Source organism: Centroberyx gerrardi, chromosome 3 (assembly GCF_048128805.1).
Source record: "Centroberyx gerrardi isolate f3 chromosome 3, fCenGer3.hap1.cur.20231027, whole genome shotgun sequence".
In the NCBI taxonomy this organism is placed as follows: domain Eukaryota; kingdom Metazoa; phylum Chordata; class Actinopteri; order Beryciformes; family Berycidae; genus Centroberyx; species Centroberyx gerrardi.
The window spans coordinates 17,333,001-17,355,528 of record NC_135999.1 but is presented as its reverse complement, the minus strand read 5'-3'; the positions used below and the strand labels follow the sequence as shown (position 1 = coordinate 17,355,528).

At 44.4% G+C, this 22,528-nt stretch overlaps 3 protein-coding genes across 5 annotated transcripts; all 3 read left to right on the top strand.

The window, feature by feature from the left end:
- Positions 1-1,161: 1,161 nt before the first annotated feature.
- Positions 1,162-7,147, top strand: LOC139919571 (fascin-like). 2 transcript variants are annotated; one of them, XM_078282605.1, is made up of 6 exons: positions 1,162-2,120; positions 4,202-4,358; positions 4,497-4,618; positions 4,721-4,891; positions 5,561-5,793; positions 6,655-7,147. In XM_078282605.1, the coding sequence occupies exons 1-5, from the start codon at positions 1,283-1,285 to the stop codon at positions 5,764-5,766; spliced, it is 1,494 nt and encodes a 497-aa protein (XP_078138731.1). In that variant the 5' UTR covers positions 1,162-1,282; the 3' UTR covers positions 5,767-5,793; positions 6,655-7,147. The 2 variants fall into 2 exon arrangements, with proteins under 2 accessions (XP_078138731.1, XP_071765458.2); XM_071909357.2 differs by having other exon boundaries at positions 5,561-7,147.
- A 4,119-nt stretch (positions 7,148-11,266) lies between these two features.
- rasd3 (RASD family member 3) lies at positions 11,267-12,380 on the top strand. Its single transcript, XM_071909385.2, has one exon. It carries the CDS (start codon positions 11,367-11,369, stop codon positions 12,006-12,008), a length of 642 nt encoding a protein of 213 aa, XP_071765486.1. The 5' UTR covers positions 11,267-11,366; the 3' UTR covers positions 12,009-12,380.
- A 3,955-nt stretch (positions 12,381-16,335) lies between these two features.
- On the top strand, positions 16,336-22,035 carry plk1 (polo-like kinase 1 (Drosophila)). 2 transcript variants are annotated; one of them, XM_071909361.2, is made up of 11 exons: positions 16,336-17,037; positions 17,557-17,725; positions 18,360-18,504; positions 18,703-18,796; positions 18,922-19,147; positions 19,597-19,636; positions 19,943-20,040; positions 20,199-20,276; positions 20,432-20,586; positions 20,817-20,999; positions 21,143-22,035. In XM_071909361.2, the coding sequence occupies exons 1-11, from the start codon at positions 16,675-16,677 to the stop codon at positions 21,332-21,334; spliced, it is 1,743 nt and encodes a 580-aa protein (XP_071765462.1). In that variant the 5' UTR covers positions 16,336-16,674; the 3' UTR covers positions 21,335-22,035. The 2 variants fall into 2 exon arrangements, with proteins under 2 accessions (XP_071765462.1, XP_071765461.1); XM_071909360.2 differs by having other exon boundaries at positions 19,594-19,636.
- Positions 22,036-22,528: the final 493 nt, after the last annotated feature.

Genomic DNA, 22,528 nt, shown 5'->3' with positions numbered 1-22,528 from the left:
TGCTACCTAATGCTAATGCTATCTGGTCGTCTGGTTAGTGTGTTTCTATATAACACCACACACTCTGTAATAACCATAACAGTGTATATATACCGTAGAGTGTGGGTCTGTGTATGTGTGTGTGTGTGTGTGTGTGTGTGTGTGTGTGTGTGTGTGGGGGGGGGGGGGGGGGGGGGGGGGGCTGTGAGTGAGAGAGAACATTTTAACAGACATGACCTCTCACCCTACAGCACACATACGTTACCATGACAAGGTGTCACCAGGGGCAGAGAGAGAGTAAGAGAGAGAGACAGAGAGAGAGAAAGCGAGAGAGAGAGAGAGAGAGAGAAAGCGAGAGAGAGAAAGAGAGAGAGAAAAAGAGAGGCCCTACTGAGCCAGATTTCCAAATTTGAATTGAACTGACCTAATTTTTAAACTAGATAGATAGATGGATAGATAGATAGATAGATAGATAGATAGATAGAGGAACATGTTCCCATAGCAACACCTTCCCTGAGTCATGCTGTCATGTGCCTCTATAGCTCCCATTGGTCTCCTGTCTCTGATTAACTTTTTCTCAATTTTCTCTTTAGGCCCCCACCCCCAAAACACACACACACACACACACACACGCACACACACACCCCTGGAGACAAACACTGGTCTGTCAGTTGGTGAATGGCTCTAACCATGTGGAATTGAGGGTGAGCAAAACCCAATTAGAGGGAGAGAGAGAGCGAGAGACCAACAGTGGGGGGAGAGAAAGAGAGAGAGAGAAATATGAATGCAAATGAGATTAGATAATATAGATTAGTGATAATAATCTGTTGCCTTTAGTGGTTTGGCTAGTGGTGGCTCATTTGCATACAGGTGTGTGTGTGTGTGTGTGTGTGTGTGTGTGTGTGTGTGTGTGTGTGTGTGTGTGTGTGTGGAGGTAAGGAGTGGGGCGGGGTGATTTGACAAAATTGCAGTGTTCTCTCTTCTCTTCTGCCTAAATCTGGGGCGTGTGCTCCCGTTATAAAACTCCCAGTACAACTGCAGCTCGAGCGAGGCGGTCTGGATTTGCAGTCAGGGACAGTCAGACCACAGCAGCTCTCTCTCTCTCTCACACACACACACACACACACACACCCCTTCTCTTCTCTTCTCTCTCTGACACACACACACACACACATTCTCCCTCTCTCTCGCTCTGACTCTCTCTCTCTCTCTCTCCCTCTCTGACACACACACATTCTCTCACAGTCTCTCAGTCCCTCTGTCCGTCTGTCTGTCTCTCAGCATCTCTTTTCACACCGCAAACATGTCCGCTAGCGGCGCCGACGGGCCCGGTGATCTGCTGCAGATCCCGCTGGGTCTCATCAACAGCGGAGGGAAGTATCTGACGGCGGAGACTTTCGGTTTTAAGATCAACGCCTCGGCCAGCAGCCTGAAGAAGAAGCAGACCTGGACCCTGGAGCAGACCGGGGAGGACGGCAGCGCCGTGTTCCTCGTCTCCCACCTGGGCCGCTACCTCGCCACGGACAAAGACGGGAACGTTACCGCGGAGAGCGAGACGCGCGGCCGGGACTGTCGCTTCGTTATCACAGCGCACGAGGACGGGCGGTGGTCGCTGCAGTCCGAGCCGCACGGCCGGTACCTCGGCGGCAGCGAGGACCGGATCACTTGCTTTGCGCAGACAGCCTCGCCGGCGGAGAAATGGAGCGTGCACCTGGCCGTGCACCCGCAGGTCAATCTCTACAGTTTTGCGCGCAAACGCTTCGCCCACCTGAGCGCGCACGGGGAGCGGCAAGAGGTGTCCATAGACCGGGATGTCCCCTGGGGGGTCGACTCGTTCGTTACACTGGTCTACCGGGACCAGCGCTACCACCTCGAGACCTCTGACAACCGCTTCCTTCGGAACGACGGCAGTCTGTCCAATAAAACGGACAAAGACACCGGCTACATGCTGGAGTTCCGCTCCGGAAAAGTGGCTTTCCGTGACTGCAACGGGCGGTATCTTGCGCCCGTGGGTCCCACCGGCACGATGAAGTCTGGGAAGAGCACCCGCGCTGGCAAGGATGAACTGTTTGGGCTGGAGCGCAGCCACGCGCAGGTCGTGCTGACTGCAGGCAACGAGAGGAACGTCTCCACGAGGCAAGGTGAGGCCCGGGGGAGGAGGGGAGGAGGGGAGGGGAGGGGAGGGGAGGGGGGCAACCGAGCTGGACAGTGCCAGACAAAAAAAAAACTGGAAAATCACATTTCTGGCTAAAGGAACATTTCACCATACCGATGAAGTCACTGCATAATTGGGCTTACACTCAGACAGCTGTTGCATGAGTTTGGTGTGTGTGTGTGTGTGTGTGTGTGTCAGCAGATTAGAGCCTCCCCTTGCTTCTCATTTTCCTCCCTGCACCATGTGTTTTTCATTATCATGCTCCCTCTCTCCCTCTCTCTCTCTCTCTCTCTCTCTCTCTGTCTGTCTCTCTCTCTCTCTCTCTCTCTCTCTCTCTCTCTCTCTCTCCCTCCTCCCTCCTTCAGCCACTCTCTGCCTAGCTTAACATTTTTCTGCAGTAATTCTATCCATGTTTTGTGGCTGGTTTAAAGAGGGGAGGGGGGTCAGCTTCAGTCTACAATTATTCACCGTTAGTCATCTCACTCATCTAAAATAGAGAGGGGGAGGAGGAGGAGGGAATTGTATGAAGAGGACAAAAGAGATAAAATGGAAGAGGGAGAGGCAGAGAAAAGATGAAGAGGGAGGTGTGAGTGAGACGGTCCTCCCCTTCCTGATGGAGGAAGTGTGGCTTGTATGCCATAGCCTATGTAACCTCTTTGTCGCCACTCAGTCTCACTGTGACTCTGTGCTTGATTGCATGTGTGAGTGAACATTAACAGTAGCCATGCAGTCGATATGCATTAATCCGTGCATAAATAGTTTGTGTGTGTGTGTGTGTGTGTGTGTGGGGGGGGGGGGGTTGGGGGGGGGGAGAGCAGCATTCCAGGAGAGATGAATTGTGGAGGATGGGAGAAACTCTTTGTTTGCCTGAGGTCTGTAGGGTCACAGTGTTTCATCACCCACCCTCGACATGTGACTACAATGTTTTTTCAATGAAGTTATGGCCATAATGGCAATACTGATACTGTAATACAGGTAGGGGACAAGGAGCTAGTGTCTAATTTATTATTCTTTCTTGTTAACTCATCTGAAGACTCAGAAGTCTCAACAATAAACATCAACTTTCGGTGTCAGTCCCTCAAAATCAAAGAGCAGGGGCTTCTTGCTAGACCGAGACCCACCGACTTTCATCATACAGGGAGAAATCCATCGTAGAAGAGGAAGAGATACCAACTTCTTAATAGACCATAATGCAATGCAGCCACAAGGCATGTTGCGTTTTGAGTAACGGCCGTGACTCTCACTTTTTCCCGACTGGAAAAACTCGCTTTCTTGCTGTTACTATGCTATTGTTGTGTTATCACTATCACTATGTAATCTCTCCACTCTCCACTCAACCACTCTCCATTCAGCTAGTTCATGCACGTTCTCTGGGGGTTGTCGATAGGCATTCTGGGAAATGTAAGTCTCTCCCTCTAACTGAAGTAGAAGTAGACGGTTGAGGGAAAGTGGGGACACCAAAAAAGTAAATTGCACTCATATTAAACACTTCATCACAAAATAATTCCTAGAATGCATCGAACATCACAGAATGATGATATATAACTGTGTAAAAGTATCCGAGGGTGGAATGTTTCTTTAAAGGCATATGACACCCTCAGTTTTAGCCTTTGTCAGCCTTTGAAAAATCCAGAAGAAGTGGGCGTCAGAAGCAGCAGTGGGGCGAGGGGGGAGGGACACACACATGGGCTTCTTGAAGGAAAAAGAGAGGGGGCGGTAACATGTATGATGTTTCAAAACGTCCGCATCATCAAAACATCATCATTCATTCATCATCAAAGTCATTTCAGCTGCTAGTTGGCGATACAAAGCCATGATTGTCACACAAAATCCAGGAAACAAATATTATGCAATGCAATGTTAAGGATGTATGCGTTTCATTATAATATTGTCATGAACATTGCTGAACAGCTGAAAAAAAGTGATTTCAGGGCATCCTATCCCTTTAAGATTGTATCTGGGGTGGTTTGTGGGTCAGAGGAGAGTTTCAGGACAAGGAGGGCAGTCTCTGGAGACCACCGCCAAGTGAGATGAGACTCTTGTGATTTGACTGCCCCACTTTTCTAGGCATAGACTTGTCAGCCAATCAGGACGAGGAGGGGGACCAGGAAGTCTTCCAGTTGGAGATGAGCCGCGAGGACAGGAAGTGTGCCTTCCGAACCGCCGCTGGAAAATACTGGACCCTTACAGCATCTGGAGGACTGCAGTGCACTGCCTCCACCAAGTAACCACACACACACACACACACACACACACACACACACACACATGCTGCATCATGTCGGCTATCTATCACACACTAGCTTCCACGTAATCATGCCTCACAATCTGCTCATTGCGTTTGCCAATGTGCGTGTCACAGGTCTGCCAACAGTTACTTCGAACTGGAGTGGCGTGACGGGCGTGTGTGTGTGCGTGCAGCAAACGGCAAGTATGTGACTGCCAAGAAGAACGGACAGCTGGCCGCCACTGTGGAGAGTACTGGTCAGTCATGTTTCCCTTCCTCTTCTCTAAACTGACCACACTGATGAAGACCAAGAGATATCAGAGCTTTCTGCCCCGACCCTAACCAGTTGTTCTCTGTAGGGGAGGCGGAGCAGTTCCTGATGAAGCTGATCAACCGTCCAATCATTGTCCTTCGTGGGGAACACGGTTTCATTGGCTGCCGTAAGGCCGGAATGGCAACGCTGGACTCCAACCGAGCCTCCTATGATGTTTTCCAGCTCGAGTTCCACAATGGCGCTTACTGCCTCAAAGGTGGGCAGCAGTGTTTAAGAGAGAGAGAGAGAGAGAGAGAGAGAGAGAGAGAGAGAGAGGCAGAGAGAGACAGAGACAGCAGTGACTTTAAATTGGTGCTGCTCACCGCAGCCCTGTTCAGCTCTGCTGTGCTTTAGAGAAAGTCAATATCTAATAGGTCTCATGGGAGGAATAACAAGGCTATGTGGATCAACCTACTGTAAATCATCTGAAACCCTTTTATCATTCTAACCAACACATGTGCTTAGGGCTGGGCAATAATTCAATATTATCGTTTATCGTCTTTCAGTGGAATCATATTGTGATGATTTGATGATATTGTGATACACAGTTCTGTTCTCTAAATTGATGATCACAAGCAAATTGTATTTAAACACTCAAAATGACGAAAACGGGAGACAAAATGAAGTATGAAACATTTTAAGAAATATTATTTGAAAATTTCAGAGGTCTGTTTGACATCACACTTAACATTACCATGCAGTTCAATGCAATGAACATCAATTTGATTATTGGACATGTATTTTTGCATAAGTAAGCTATTTTGTGATATATTGTATGTTGATATTGAAAAAAATAGATACAAAATAAATGATTTCAACCATACGGTCCAGCCCTACATGTGCTGTGTGTAAGCCAGCCTTCATCAGGTGTGTGTTGTTTGTCCAGACTCCCAGGGGAAGTACTGGTGTGTTGGAGAGGACACGGCGGTGGTGTGCAGCAGCACCACACCTGTCCAGTTCCTGTTTGAGTTCTGCGACCTCAACAAGATGGCGATCCGCGCCCTGGGGGGGAAGTACCTTAAAGGAGACCACGCCGGGGGGCTGAAGGCCACCGCCGACTCCCTGGACAGCGCCACCCTCTGGGAATACTGAGAAAGCACAGTCGGACTTCACCACGATGTAACTCAATGCTATTGGTAGATAGGTCGCTGTTTGTTTTTGCATTGTGTGTGTATGTGTGGGTGTGTAATTGTGTTTGGGTGGATGTGTGGGTATGCTTTTGTGTAAGGTGGAGATTGGAGCTGCTAAACTGGAAATCATGGCACCAAAGCTCTCTGGGTGGAAATTCTTTTTCTTGAGTTGGCATCTCTTCCTACTGGGCTTTAGACTGGAGATTTGGATTTACAATGACTTGCTGATGGAGGAATTCTAGTAATAATCTGGTTACACTTTATCTTTTTTTTTCCTTCTAGTCCAATTGACACAAGTTGTGCCTGATAATTTTCTGGGATATTACTGGGTCGAGTCCGCATGAGTTGTGCCTATCTATGGTAACTACTGGTGTAAATGTCGAATTCTATTACTCACAACTTACAGTATCTAACCTTCTCCTGTTAAATGTGGTGTGAATGGAACTACTCTAATATTACTCTGCTGGTTCTATAACGCTGCTTTCATGCTCTCTCTCTCTCAGACTAAGTCATAAAACACATCAGATAAAGGGATCTTACTGATTTACATGTTTGTGCTGTAAATAATGCTTTCTTTGTCGCTGACCGCTTCACAAACATAGTTACCATGGAAACGTAAAGTGCAAAAGTGTGCCGAGGCTCTTGAAATGAAATGGGATGGGGCTTGCAGACAGACAATCCCAACATGTTGTTTGTCTGCGCCCTGGCGCCCACAGTCGCTTCCTCAGTCTGAGAAGTGTAGACAGACCGAATGGGTTCTGCTTTAAAGCTTTTTCCTCAGTCACATGCCCTCTCCGCTCGACGCTCTCTGGTTCCTCAGATGAGTCTAATCTTTTCCGTTGTATTTTAGGAGGAAAGGAATGACGGGAGAGGGCAAGTGAGAAGAGCCTTGAAATTCACCCATTAGACTGACGGAGCATACTGAGTTAAGAACGGTCACCGTTTCTGTTAAAAAGGAAGTAAGGAAAGGAAGGGAGGCGGTGGGTAGAGCCTCTGAACCTGTCTGTACACGTGTGCACACACACACATACACGCACGCAAACACGCACGCACAAACATGAACATGCACTCATAGATACACAAACTCCTAATCAGTGTGTACAGAAAGTCACCCAAATTCTGCACAGTGATATAGTGCCCAACTGAATGACGATGAAAAGCACACACCTGTAGTGATGAACTGCCTGCCTTAGATCGGGTGCTACTGTCAGCCTGTGAACACAATGATGGGGCGATCTCACTGGCTGTCATTGTGGCTGTGCCTTGCATAGAACATTTCTGTCTTTTCTTCATATTCCTCCATTTTAGCTGAACTGAGTAAAAATTTCAATAAACTTTTCTCTCTTGACAGCGAACCTTTGCCTTTGTCATTTCTCTTATTACAGCCCAGGGAGCAGCGCCTGAACTGTGCAGAATGTATAATTAGGCTGCCAAGTTTGTTTGAATGCCACAAATCTTTCTGCCACCTTGACATCGCCTTGCTAACTCTTCCGATTGTGCTGATGCAAGTAGTTGAAGATAATAGCAAAAGTAAGCAACTGATTTTGCAAATAATTACTGGCATTTGATTTAACCTGAGTACCCAATGGGTGGGGTCTGCCACATCGGACAATACACTGAGTGCCAGAAAAGACTATTTGAATGCCACTTCAGTGACTTGCCACTATTTGACACTGTGAATTGTTCTCATGTAGTAAATGGCACCCATCTTGTGCTCCAGAGAAAATCCATTGTCAAGATTTTTGCAAATAGTATTGTGTGTGGGAGAGGAAGAGAGCGGCTGCATCATATGCCTTTGAGATTTCAGTGAGCCAAAAGTGTACAAGAGAATAGAAGGGGAGGGTGGAGGGAGCTAACCTACTCTACTTTCTCCTCTCTGGAAAATCTTTGTCCTTCCACAGCAGCGATTTAGATCTCAGCCTCTTTGTGTTTTAAAAAAGAAATACTCTCATTCATTGTAATGCCTTCTAAAATGTACATGTGTGCTCTGACACAGACACAGACTGGAAACCGGCTAGCAGTCATCATTCATTCTCCACAGCAGGATCTCTGCAGGTTGCCATGGTAACAGGTAATGGCAGGGATGGGGTTTGAGGAGGACGATCTTCAGAAACGTACCCTAACGGACAAGCAAGCAAGGAATGTGGTCGACCAATCTCATAAAAAATAAACTCAATAAACCGTGTAATACTCTAATCAAATAATGGCATAACTAAAGATAGGGCTTTAGCCTGGCGCTCACATAAAGTCACTGAAAGAAAGCTTTGTGAATCAAAGCCTCAAGATAAGGACAGACATGTGATAATCCCTGAATGATCTGTAGCTTTTACCATGCTGATCACACACATACACACGTTCCCACTTACTTACAGTCAACACCAACAACCAGTAATGTCTGTGTGTGTGAAAAATGTTTTCCAGATGACGGGGTCTGCCAGAAGCAGAAGGAGTCGAAGAAGGAGAATAGACATGAGCAAGAGCAGGAAAGGAATGAGATGGAAAGAGAAAAGAGAAGAGTGAATGGGGAAGATATGCAGCGAAATATTTTTTGTGTCACTGACCCTGAGAAAGTGGGCTGGATTTTTTTTTTTCTTCTGTGGTCTGGGTGCATGTGTGCATGAGAGAGACGAGAGTCCTGTGTCAATGAACTTGATGACACTGACAGTGTTGGACCAGAAAGAAAGACAGAGAGAGAGAGAGTGAGAAAGGAGGTGGAAAGAGGGAGAGAGAGAGAGAGAGAGAGACAAAGAGACAGAGAGAGAGAGGGGTAGGGGGATGTAGAAGTGGGTGGGGTTTTGTAATCTGTCCATTGGTTTCGGCACTAAATAAAATGAGGTGAGGAGGTGCAAAGGAAAATATAGAGAAAAGCTTCTGTATCAGTTTTGACCTTAGAGAAACTCAAGACAGAAACAAAGACATATACAGTATGATGCTATGTAGGATATGAGTTAGGTAGTTTGTTAGTTTGTTGATTGGTTGGTTAGTTTCTTTGTTTATTGTGGGTTAGAGAATTGTCTTTTGTGGGGTGAATTGCATTACGTGGAATTTCCTTATGTGGGATCAATGTCACTGTCTATTTTGAACTACTGAACAAAACTGAACTATCTTAACCCCATTACTAATTGGTGCAGTCTAAATGTATCTACTGCTGCCATCTAGTGGAGATAACACGTATATGATTTAACAAAGTTCAATATCCACATTTAATAGTTTATTACCATGCTAATTACCATTCCTGACAATATTGTTAAGAAGTTACTTACAGAGGAACACACATATGACAACTGGTGACTTTTTAAAAATGCACTGCTACAAATTTTACCATAATGTACTTAAAAATGCCAGAAAAATGGCAGAAGCAGAGAAAAGGTGCACATTAAAGGATGCCTGACAATGCCATCCAATGAAAGAACTACAAGAGGCTCAGGTTAGGGTTTTTTTTGGCAGGTTAGCTTGTTCTTGTTCTTTCAATTGTTCTTGTCTTCTTTGTTCCCTTTTATTAAACAGGAAGTATTGACCTTCTTCAAGGGTAGAGATAAGACAAAGTGCAAACTAATGAACACTAACCAAACACATGCAAAACTATTAGTCCTGCACACACACACACATAGACGCATGCACATGCTCACACTTCATACACACACATGCACACACACTGACACATTATCACTATATCTATTTGCCCAGTGATAACCAGTCCCAGTCAGACAGTGTGAGTCAGTGAGAGAGAGAGAGAGAGAGAGAGAGAGAGAGATAGAGAGCGAGAGAGAGAGTTCAGTATCACGTACGAGTAATGAAATGTTTCCGGAGATAAAAAGCATTACAGTAAGAAACATATTAGTAGAGTTTCTAAGACCCCGTTTTCAATGTCTGTAAAATTGTCTTATGTAAATAGGTACTTCCTAATCGCATTCTTGATAACCAACTGTGTTATCAATCTGTTGTGTTATCAATCTGTCCACTTTGTCACACCCCTAACTGCTTCTCAACAACTCAGCCACTAACTAACTAACTCATTACTGACAAAATAAGATCTAGAAGTATAAATCCACTCCTGAAGGAATAGTTCAGACCAAAATCCATACTACATTATATTCAATTCGTCCATTTTTTAAAACAGGAAGACCAATTTACAAACCAGGGGCTGTAGTGTGTATAGTCCTGTGTGTACGTGTGTGTACGTGTGTGTACGTGTGTGTACGTGTGTGTGTGGAGGTGGGTGGGTGTGTGTGTATTGCATGGCTGATTTTCGTTGGAAGAACATCATGAAACGTTCCATGACTCATACATGGTGTAAATATGAATGCACGTGTCTGTATCTTGGTTGTGTGTGTGTGTGTGTGTGTGTGTGTGTGTGTGTGTGTGTGTGTGTGTGTGCGTGCGTGTGTGTGTCTGTGGCCATCTCTTTATGACTGCTAAAGACTTCAGGCTGTAGGTTCTTATGAACACAACAAAGCCATGCGAAGGGAAATGGACCATGGGCAATGTACATACAAGAGCAATAAGGGAAATGAGCTGAAAAGTGAAAAACACTGGTATTTTGCTTTAAGGACATCGTGTAGCCTATGGCATTTTATTAATAATATATCACTTGAGACCATGAGATCTGACTGGTGACACATGATGATGTCTGCCAACACCAAACCAGCGCACAGTGGCTGAAAATTGTTCATGCTAAGGTCACTAATCATTTGACGATTATATAATGAAAAGTGTTTGTATTAGTGAAAATATAAGTATATGCTTCACTCTTAAATAGGCATCAGATCTCATTTGTCTGAGTGCTTATATAAAAAATCTGCCACCAATATTTGATGCCCAATGTATCTGCAATTATATCTTTCTCATGTTTTATTTTGAAAGCCTGGAGCTAAAAATTATTTACAAACAACATGGTGTGGAACCTGATACTTATATTTTGTGTGTTCATGGATGTAATTTTCAAGGGGTTATTTTGTATTGATAACAACGGTTTGTGAGGCTTTAAGTTCAGGTTGACTCTTCATGAACCCACAAGACCTCTGAGAGAGAGAGAGAGAGAGAGAGAGAGAGAGAGAGAGAGAGAGAGAGAGAGAGAGAGAGAGAGAGAGAGTCTGATGGGTTGTTATGGTTAGAGTTCCATGACTCATACCTGCTGTACTGCTGTAAATACAAATGCACGTGTGTGTGTGTGTGTGTGTGTGTGTGTGCGTGTGTGTGTGTGTGTGTTGATGTGATTGTTGAATACATGCTGCCAGATGTCCTTGAACCAAAATCTCAATTTGTCTTATTCAACGTATTTGAATGTTTAGCCTACTTTTATCCTTGCAAGACCTGAGAGAGAGAGAGAGAGAGAGAGAGAGAGAGAGAGAGAGAGAGAGAGAGAGAGCGAGAGAGATGCTTCTCTGTTATTGGTGGAGAGCAGAGCTGACCAGCCTATAAATAAACTTACTCCTGGCACAGGGAACCAGACCCACCTGCTGCACCGGAGGGCCCGGTTCTCACCGAGCAGCCCCGCGCCAGTGGGAAGGTAAACGGTCGCACGCTACAAGACAGATAACCTGCCTGTTTCCTCCTCCGGTCATGTCTCTGTCGGTGCGCCCAACCCGCTCGGTCCGGCTGGTGTTCCTCGGGGCAGCGGGGGTCGGGAAGAGCGCGCTCATCCGCCGTTTCCTGCACGACCGCTTCGAGCAGAAATACACGCGCACGGTGGAGGAGCTTCATGCGCTGGAGTACGACACCGCCGGCGCCGCCGGGAAGGTGCGCCTCGAGATCTTGGACACGAGCGGCAGTTACTCCTTCCCGGCCATGCGGGAGCTCTGCATCCGACACAGCGACGCATTCGCGCTCGTGTACGCGGTGGACGACCCGGGGTCACTGGAAGAGGTGCGGCGGCTGCGGGAGGAGATTCTGGAGCTGAGGGGCGGCAAGAGCGCGCCCATCACCGTGGTTGGCAACAAGGCAGATTTGACTGAGACCGAGGGCCGCGTCCTGCTGGCGGCCGATGTCATGGGCACAGTGGAGGGGGAATGGGACACGAACTTCGTGGAAGCGTCCGCGCGCACCGGGGGCAACACGGTCGGAGTGTTCCGCGCGCTCCTGCAGCAGGTCAACTTGCCGCACCGGCTGAGCCCCGCGATGGGGAGGCGCAGAGACACGGTGCCCAGACAGACGGGAAAGAGAAGACCACCACTGAAGAAGAACAACAGCTGTATCCTGTCATAGAAACTTTATAACGAACACCTGTATAACGAATATGGCAGCTGGTCTGCATGTCAAGTTCAGGTGTAGCTGCTCATCGCAAAACCTATTTTGTCCAGAGATGAAAGGACAGAGGGAGGAAAGAGTGCTAGTCAGTATCCTCCAGTATCCTATGAGCTTTCACCTGGTGACATGAGCTCCAAACTGAACTGTCTGGAGGAGTATCAACATTAATGACAGCCATAGCCTATAGCTTAATGGGGCCCATATGGGATAACGCAAATATGACTGACAGATTTAGTTTTTAAGCAGCGAAGGATTCAAGCGTTTGTGTACATACACATTTATAGATTTGTTTATATGCTGGTTCTGTAAATAAAATCGATTTTATGATGATTATTGTCTGCTGTTTCATAAATATATTACAGTAATAATTTGTACATTTACCAACTCTATGGTAGGGGTGTGCAGAGATGCTACTATTTTATCTGTAGCTTATTCCCCAAATTCTTCTTTTTTGTGTGTAATCATTGCCATATTGTTGAGATCTTAAAGCATTAGACTCACGGTTTCACAATGACCAATAAATGATAAAGAAGTACGCTAAACAACCATAGCAATATAAACAGGAAAAAACTGTCCACCCTGAACTATGCCAGTATGAGCTGCATGCCCCCCCCCCTCCCCCTCCCCTCATCCCCACCAACTGGGAAAAACTAAACAGTCAGTTATAAACTAAAAAAAAAAAACCTTATTAATCAAACCTCCTCATTCCCACTCTGAACTACTCTAGATGAACCCCACCAACCCCCCACTCCTACTGGGAGACACTGAATGGTCAATTATAAACATCTTGATTGGGGAAATGTTAGAGATGTAGAAGTGCAAATGCTCAAATGTATTTCTCCTTTTCCCCTCACTATCGCTGCCCCGGCCCCCAAAAACAGACACAAAATATTAGTAGGCTACTCCCATTTCCATGAACCCATTCATCACTTGGTCAATCAATGAATCCACATACAACCTAAAGGTGTAATGATGATGTCACAGCCTACATCTTGAGCCTCAATTGATGATAATAATAGCTCATGTCCTCTCTCACTGTAAAACCGCTTCCTGCTGTTTTGGATGTTGACACACACACACACACACACACACATACAGACACACACACACACACACACGCACACATAGAGACACACACACACACACGCACACACAATGTCAAGTGGAACAAAGAGGATAAACACACCCACGCTTTTCATGCTGTTGTCATTCATCTGTCCACTCCTCATCCTCTTGTTCTCCTCTTATCTTCTTCCACTTATCCCCATATTCCGCTGTCTGCCCTAATATTAATCTGCTACTGAAAACAGACATGACGCTCAAATGGACACGAACACATTAGCATGAAAGAGAGAGGAGGTCTCAGGTTTTTGTGACCATACATTGAGTAAAAGAGGAAAACAAAAAACGAGACAAACAAAGATGAGGCCATTGAAATCTGTGCTGAGGAAGATGTAAACAATAGTGGTAGACAAATATTTTGGTTTGTCCTTTTATTTAAAAAACTGGATATGAGCCGTCACTGTTTTGTTTGATTGTTTGATTACCTTATGATTGTATAATTTATCAATATTACACCGGTTGTCTATGGGAAGCCCTTAACCTGAATTAAGAGTGCTACGTATAACATTTTCAAACATCACTATATCATCTAATTAATTGTGATACCTTGGTATAATTGCTGTAAACAAATGAGACCATGGTGGAGATGATTGGTAGCCTCTATCTCACTCCAGTGGTGTTGTTAGTGTTAGTGTTTCTCAAAATCATTTCCCATAAATCCCACTGCAATTAGCAACATTTGTCCCCCCTCACCCTCCATGGTGTCACTTTGCCTGTATATGTTTTCTCTCTCAGGATAGACACGTTGGGGGTGATTTTTTCCATCGACTTTCACCTGTTCCTCTCTCTGCCAGAAACTCTGAAAGCTTTAGCTGTGTTTGTGCTTTAGGAACAAAGGCTGTCTTGTTTTGTGCTGTAATGCAATCTATCTTTGTGCTGTAAAGCAATCCAGCAGATTTCCTTTGACATCCGATCCGGTGGCACACAATAGGTGATTATCAAATCCAACAATGCCAAGTCGATACACGTGTCGTCGTGGAAAACGTTTTTCCCCAAGTTGTCTTCGAGAGAACAAGAATGCGAACACAGAGACGGGTCTTTGCAGGACGTTCAAACTGTGAGCAACTTGGTTGATGAGTCGCTCTACTCTGACTGAATGTGTGCGGAGCAAGAGGCTTTGATTGCCTCTATGTAGTGGTCTTGTGCAGCTACAAGTTTTGAACAGGAAAATCATGTATTTTTGCTGCTCTGACATTGCCTCAGCACAAATGTTATGTCGTTCTAACAAGTTAACATACCTAGCTGGCAAGCGCTAATTGGGTAGCATTAATCAAAAACAAACAGAACAAAAAAACTCAATAAAATGACTTTCAAGTTTACCATAATTTTTGAGATCTTAATTGCTGCAGTCTTTCAAATAAAAGCTATAGCTTGAATCAACTTCTCACCCATTTTGCACTTGCCAGGCAGAACAACTCATAGAATGAAATCACATCAGTTGGGAAAAGAGGAAGCATGTAAATCAGATTGGCTGTTTTCTCAGCCAACAAGCTTGTTGACCGTCTAACACATTGGATGAGTGTCCCTGGCTGCTCAGCTATAGGAAATGAATGGACTTTTGTTGACTTGTTGATTGTGTTTGTTGCAGTCTGAACGCACAGTTACAGTTCGAGATGGGTTGTGTGCTTGGTGTTGCACAATCAGTTAAGACACAAAGGTGTTTGTTCTCCCAGGTGATTCAGCCATGCAGCTCAGTAATGTTGACTGTAGTGTTGTTTGGATGTCATGAGTCGTGAATCTTGGGGATTCCCATTCTTTGTTGTCAGCAAAGTTTTCATCTGACATATCCTCAGTTGGCAAGTAAACTTATCCGTCCTCTGTCCTTGTGTTGTTTTGTTTTTGAATCATCATCATGGTCTTGTTTGTTTACAGTACAAATGTCTCAAAATTAATGTGGTGATGATTTATTGATGTTAAAATGAGAGCAGCACATAGCACCTTTAATTTCAACGCAACATTTTGATAGGATTCAACACATTCACTCATTCATTCATTCATTGTCTTATCTACTTATTCCTATTCAGGGTCACAGGGGCATGGAGCCAATCCCAGCATACATTGGGCGGTAGGCAGGGACAGATAGACAGACAGTCACACTCACACTCAACCCTATGGGCAACTTAGAGTCTCCAAACCACCTGACTTGCATGCCTTTGGAATGTGGGAGGAAACACGCACTAACATGGGGAGAACATGCAAACTGCACAAGGGCCAGGACTGGGAAGCGAACCCAGGACCTTCTTGCTGCAAGGTGACAATGACAATTCTAACCACTGATGTGTGTGCATGTGTGAACCAGTGAACATGTGAGAACAAATATAAATGGAAACATTTTGCTCTATACAAACTCCCTTTTAAGATAGCCAAGACTTTAACACAGAGAAGAATTATTTGGTAGATTTCAGTATAACTATTTTAACTCTATTTTCATATTAGTTTAAGGTGCAACCCATAATGCAGAGGCAGACTTGAAAATCATTCTTAAAATACACAAATTCTATAATAAGAAGTATATATATATATATATATATATATATATATATAAGTATATATATTATTGTATATATTATATAATTCTATAATATATACAAAATGTGAAACTAGAAATCACATGCCAATATTTTACAAATACAGTTGCCCCATATTCAAATCACATTTGTGCTATGAGGGAAATTTGGTATGCAGCAAGGTTTAAAAACATTTAGGACATTTGAAAACATAACACATCAGCTCCTACCCAAATGTGCAAAACGAAAAATAAATAAACGTTTTTAGCAGTGGAAAAAATGACCCATGCGTTCTTATTACTTAGTGAATTAAGCACATTCACGGCCACTGGAATGAATTCCTTAATTAGTATATACAGAATTTCAGTAGCCTACAATATTCAAATACAATTTTGTCTGATTAAATCCCTCTGCGACTACATTTCCCGTCAGTACTGTGCTTTAAGAAGTAATGGGAGGGTAGCAACGGATATTCGGCCAATCATACCGCAGAATGCGATATTCTCGGTCAAGGATTGGTCCTTTTTGTGCTGAGCTTCCCAAGATGCTTTGCTACGCTCTCTTAGAATTCAAATCGAGCGGACCAATCAGAGAGCGCCGTAACGACCGAGGCAGCATTTTAAACTTCTACTAGACACTGTTGTCAAACGGGAGAGCGCAGCAACGTTACAGCGGGGGACGAGTCTTGCTATTATTATTTCATTTGCACCTCAGAGTTATTTAATCTTCGGAATCGCATGCGCTACGTCTGTATTTTTATAATTCAACCCAAGGTTTGAATACCATTCACATCTGGAGGTGGTTAGTTTTGATTTGAATTCAGAAGTTTATGCAGAGGAGCAGGTTAGCTTCCAGGGCTAACGTCAGTCGAGGTAGGGTTGGGCATCTAACGACGCTATCGTTTGGGTTTAGCAACTATTTTTCTAATCGAACTTCGACTACTAAAGAGTTTTAAGCTTTTCTTTTATCGAGGCCGACTAGCACTTTAGACTAAAATGAGTGCAGCAATTCCGAAGCCGGCGAATCCGTCGGCACATGTCGACCCAAAATCTGCACCTCTCAAAGAAATCCCAGATATTCTTGTCGATCCACGCACTATGAGAAGATACACGAGGGGCAGATTCCTCGGAAAAGGAGGTTTCGCAAAATGCTACGAAATCACAGATGTGGAGACGAAACAAGTTTTTGCTGGCAAAATCGTGCCCAAATCCATGATCCTGAAGCAGCACCAGAGGGAGAAGATGACTTCAGAAATTGCCATTCACAAGAGTCTCAACCACCCGAACATTGTGGGGTTCCACGGTTTCTTCGAAGACGAAGACTTTGTTTTTGTTGTCTTGGAAATCTGCAGACGGAGGGTGAGTGAAAATGGAAAATGTATTCTTTTCTAACGTGAGCACAATGATACGGCCCAACGGTCAGTACAACTGTCTCTTCCGTTAACCCATTGACTGTTGTCTTGTGCGAATGGCTTAAGTTACACGTTAGGACATTTGAACACGGTCGCATCTTCACATAAATTCGTTTTCAAATGTTTTTAGGCACTAACAAGCAACACTCATTCGTTTCGGTCGACGTTTCCTATTGTCTTGCTTTTTCTTCCATGTCCTTTTTTATGTTTTCCAGGATATTGGCTCTGGTTAATTCAGTGCACTTTAAATCCATTGATTGATACAGTTGGGGTTTTTTTTTACACAAACGACCCCACTTATACCTCATTCAAGGTGGCATCATTATTACAGTGACCTTTTTGCCACTTCCAGCAAGGAAAGGACAGAGTTACAGCCCTGGTCTGGTTGAAATGTATTCTCTCAGTTCTTCAGACAATTGCTAACATTAACTCTACTAACAAAATAATTTTCTGTGTTTCACTCCAGTCCTTGTTGGAGCTTCACAAGCGCCGTAAGGCCGTGACCGAGCCGGAGGCACGATACTACATGATGCAGCTGCTCAAGGGATGCCAGTACCTGCACAAGAACAGAGTCATCCACAGAGACCTGAAACTGGGAAACATCTTCCTCAATGATGACATGGACGTCAAAATAGGTAACGTGCACACAATTTGACACATCTAAAGCCACATATGGATGGTGACTGCTAACCCCCGCACATTTGTCAATCTTGAGAAAATGACAATAAAAATATGAGTGACATTTATCCAGACTGGCACACAAACAAACCTGTTGGTCCAGTAAAAAGGGTATGACACACCCCACCTCTTGCAACAGGAATCTGTGCTGTACAGTCAGACTTCCTGACTCTGGGCATCCTGTCATATGAGGATCTTTAAATAGTTTCCCTCTCAATGGTTTTTACAGTCATGGAATTTGGAAATTCCATTATCCAGCGAGTTGTGTTTTAGCATCAGCCTTGACCATTGGTATACCATGGTTTCTTGTGGAATAAAACGAAATAACATATTCTAATTGTGCATGGCCTGTCTGTCCCTGGTCCATTCAAATTGGCTGTTCAAGGGGGAAAAAATGTAATGTTTGAAACATTAATGCTAAGAAATAAGGGTCCTGGAAATTTGCACTAATAGGTTCATGCAAAATGCTCAGGCGTCATGTCATTGTCTTATGTTGGTATGTCTTGTTTCCAGGTACATCAAAAGTAATACATTTGTTTGGTGTGTGCGCGTCTACGGCTTTACAGAAACATGCATGTCTTTCTCCTCTAGGGGACTTTGGCCTGGCCACGAGGATTGAGTTTGATGGCGAGAGGAAGAAAACCCTGTGTGGAACCCCCAACTACATCGCCCCCGAGGTGCTCTGCAAGAAGGGCCACAGCTTTGAAGTGGACGTCTGGTCGCTTGGATGCATCCTGTAAGTTGGAACACGCAAGCACACCCCAGAACACACTTTCATTGTTTGGTGAAGGTCATTTTATTCCAAACCACATGTCAGACACTTGAACACATACACTTAGACACATACTCACGAAAACAAAGAATGTCACAAAGTTTGAATGTCAAAAAAATTCCCGGGTACAAAATAATAGTTCCCTGTCTGTCTTGCTCTCAGGTACACTTTGTTGGTGGGTAAGCCTCCATTTGAGACCTCCTGCCTGAAGGAGACCTACAACCGGATCAAGAAAAACAACTACACCATCCCCTGGGTATGCTGGCATAGAGTAGTACACAACTACTCCTTCAGAGTTGAATTCAAACCACGCTTGCATTCCCTATGAGTTTACCATACCTCTTTCTTCCTCCCTGTCTGAACACACCACTGTCCCTGCAGCACATCAACCCAGCGGCCTCCACTCTCATCAAGCGGATGCTGCATGCGGATCCGACCCAGAGGCCCACCATCGCCGAGCTGCAAACAGACGAGTTCTTCACGGGCGGCTACATCCCCGTGCGTCTGCCTACCACTTGCCTCACTGTGCCCCCACGTTTCTCTATTGCCCCCTCCACAGCCCCGGAGCTCAGCCAGAGACGCCCACTGACTGCACTCAACAACAAGGGTATTGATCTTAGCTCTGCACAATTAACTCAAACTGACCAAAACGGCCTTCAGTCGTCAGTTAAAATCACTTGAGGCTCAAATACTAATCAACTAATTGCTCTATATTGCTTTGTTTAGATGAGAAATGTAGCCAAGATGATTCATTTTGTTTGTCCCTTCATTAGGGATAAGTGTCACTCAATGAATGAATGAATATAGGGGACCTTAGTCCCAGCCAGGATGCAACTACACACTTAGTGGAGGCTTTTCAAAAGCATTGCCCTCATCAAAGTCACAACCTTATTTTATGGAAATTGGGTTCAATATTAGGTTTACGCAATATAGAGAGGCTGATGTCCTGACCAGCGGTTACGTTTATTTGGATCCCCATTTGTTTGCATGAAGGTCTTCTTCCTAGAGTCCACATAAGCAAGTGTCATGATTTAGCTTTGCTTCTCTTTCCAGCAGGGACAGAGAAGGTGGAGGTGAAGGACGAGCCTGTGCAAAGGTGAGAAATGTTTGCACCCTGGCAGAGATAGAAGTAAACCAAGAGCAAAATCATTGGCACTTAGAAGACTGCTGATACAGTAACATTGAATATAACTGGAATTGTGCAAAAAAAAAAAAAGTAGGACAAACTTTCCAGTTGTGACAATCTAGAAATGGCTTTTTATCACATCGTAAATATATATTTTACGGCGCAGGTATTTTGGATTAAAATAGCCTTTCCTTTTAATTAATTTTTACCAAAGTGTGTTCTGTAGGTAATAAGAGTTGGAGTTGTAACTTGGGTTTGTGTCATGCTTGTGCACAGGGAGCTTGAGCCAGCAGATTGCAATCTAAGTGACATGCTGCAGCAGCTCAACAGTATTATTGCTGCCAAGCCCTCCGAGAGGGAATTCGTACGCCAAGGTGAGTGCAAACAATCAGAAATACCCTCTTTCATGTTTTTTGTTTTTGTTTTTTTCAAAGGTGCAAATTCCAGTGGCTTGGATGATCTTGCCCTGATCTTTTGCCTGTGTTAACATGGTATACACCGACATCCTTCTGTTCTACTTGTGTATTTCCAGAGGAGGCAGAGGATCCTGCATGTATCCCCATCTTCTGGATCAGCAAATGGGTGGACTACTCTGATAAATATGGATTAGGTAAGAACTGGAAGATCCTGCTTCCTCCTTCTGCCAACTATATTTGTGTTTTAACTGTGTGCCTTTCTTTCGGCATCTTAGTGGATTTTGCCCTTTTAGTACACACAGTGCTGGTTTACAGGTTGTGTTTAAAGAGTTTTACATGTGTGTTTCAGGCTACCAGCTCTGCGACAACAGCGTGGGTGTGCTGTTTAACGATTACACACGCCTGATGATGTACGCCGACGGAGACAGTCTGCAGTACATCGACAAGACAGCGGCTGAATCCTACCTCAGCGTGCGTTCATATCCCGCTGCTCTCACCAAGAAGGTCAGTAGTTGACTCAACACTTAATACTGTTTATCCAAAAAAGATTTAAAAATTGCCTTGAGCCTTTCAGGAATGCCATTTTTCAGGTTTATTTAAGAGGTGCGGCTTTTCGGGGATAATGCTGCCATTCATTCAGTCCAGTTTCATGTCGTCTTGCCAGTTCCTACTTTTTTAGATTATCCTTATCACAATCCTGATTCTCATGTATTTATTTTCTCTCCCCTTTGCAGATAACGTTGCTGAAGTACTTCCGTAACTACATGAGCGAGCACCTGCTGAAGGCCGGTGCCAACATGGCGCGGCGGGACGGAGACGAGCTGGCTCGGCTGCCCTACCTCTCCCACTGGTTCAGAACCAAGAGCGCCATCGTCCTGCACCTCACCAACGGCACCGTTCAGATCAACTTCTTCCAGGTTAGAGGACGCACGCTGCATCTTCTCCCATCACTCTTTCCATCTCTCACCGTGCCAAGATTTCTCTTTTCTTCTTTCACGTGTAGCACCCTATACACAAATGCTGAGCCTCTTGTTTTTTTTTATGAACCCCTCTTCCACAGGACCACACCAAGCTGATCCTGTGTCCCTTGATGGCTGCAGTGACCTACATTGATGAGAAGCGAGACTTCCGCACATACAAGTTGTCTCTGCTAGAGGAGTTTGGCTGCTGCAAGGAGCTGGCCAGCCGCATGCGTTACGCCAAGCTAATGGTGGAGAAACTACTGGCCAGCAAGCCCTCCGCTGCACAATAGACACCAAGTCTTTACCCAATCACAGGTGGGACGTACCACAAAATTAGCGCGAGTTTTATTGGAGGGAAGTGGTGAAATGTGGTTTTTATCTTGTCTATAAGGCTCTACTTTGAAATGTATCCTGAAAATGTAGCCTTCCCACAATGTATTTCCCTCACGCGCCTCCGCATTCCAGCCGCAAATTTTATTTTGTTGCATCTTGTTAATTGATTCTCTTCTTGTAATCTCACTTTCTCAACAAAATTTACTGACGGCACGTTCTTGCTGAAGTAATCTCACATGGCTGGATTGCTGGCAGCTTCATCAAAGCAGTCATCGTTTTGAAGTTGGAACATTCCTCCATCATTCTACATGCATTTGTTTGTGTCTTTTCTTGTACCAGTCATATGCTTTTAAACCTGAAGCCTAGCAGGCGGATATATTCTGGGGCTTGAGACTCATGGACTGGCTGTGCAGAATGAAAGTTTTTCTTGTCTTGTTCTCTAGTTTGTTTTATCTGTATTGTGTGGAGATGAAGGGCTGAGAGAAACAGACCATGTTGATAAGTCTTCATCATGTACATTCTTTCTGTAGTTACTTTTTACTCTTTCAGTTTTTATGATTCTATATTTTAGATGTCTTGTCTCTTTCAACAAGATGCTCTTTTGTACAAACTGCTGAATACACATTACATGTTGTAAAGATGGTTTAATTACACCAAGTCTAAATAAAGATTCTTTGAATAAGAGAACTACCTCTCTTAATTACTCTCTTGTTAAATCTTGTACTGAGGCACCTGGAGGGAAATAAGAACCATGCACGTTTGCTTTTTGTTGACTTTTCCTCTGCTTTTAATTGTATTCAGCCACATGTTCTTGCACACAGGCTCTTATCTAATTTTAATATGGATTTTAGTACAGTATGTTGGCTCACTGACTTCTTAACGAACAGATCCCAGAGGGTCTGGGTTAATGGAACCCTGTCCAGTAAACCCTCATCTTCCACTGGATCCCCTCAGGGCTGTGTGCTTTCACCACTTTTATTCGTTTTATATACAAATGAGTGCCAGAGCAATCATGTATCAAGATTTGTCCTTAAGTATGCCGATGACTCTGTGATCGTGAGTCTTCTGCAGGGTGTGGAGCAAGATCATGGCCCAGTCCTTGATGAATTTGTTAACTGGTGTGACCAGTCTTTCCTCCAAATAAATGTGGC

Bases quoted from the DNA above. Each gene is read 5' to 3' on its own strand.
- rasd3 (XM_071909385.2), top strand. From the start codon at position 11,367: ATGTCTCTGTCGGTGCGCCCAACCCGCTCGGTCCGGCTGGTGTTCCTC.
- plk1 (XM_071909360.2), top strand. From the start codon at position 16,675: ATGAGTGCAGCAATTCCGAAGCCGGCGAATCCGTCGGCACATGTCGAC. The intron at 18,505-18,702 runs GTAAGTTGGAAC...TCTTGCTCTCAG, and splicing joins TGGTCGCTTGGATGCATCCT to GTACACTTTGTTGGTGGGTA. The intron at 18,797-18,921 runs GTATGCTGGCAT...CTGTCCCTGCAG, and splicing joins ACAACTACACCATCCCCTGG to CACATCAACCCAGCGGCCTC.
- LOC139919571 (XM_078282605.1), top strand. From the start codon at position 1,283: ATGTCCGCTAGCGGCGCCGACGGGCCCGGTGATCTGCTGCAGATCCCG. The intron at 2,121-4,201 runs GTGAGGCCCGGG...CCACTTTTCTAG, and splicing joins GAACGTCTCCACGAGGCAAG to GCATAGACTTGTCAGCCAAT. The intron at 4,619-4,720 runs GTCAGTCATGTT...TGTTCTCTGTAG, and splicing joins CGCCACTGTGGAGAGTACTG to GGGAGGCGGAGCAGTTCCTG.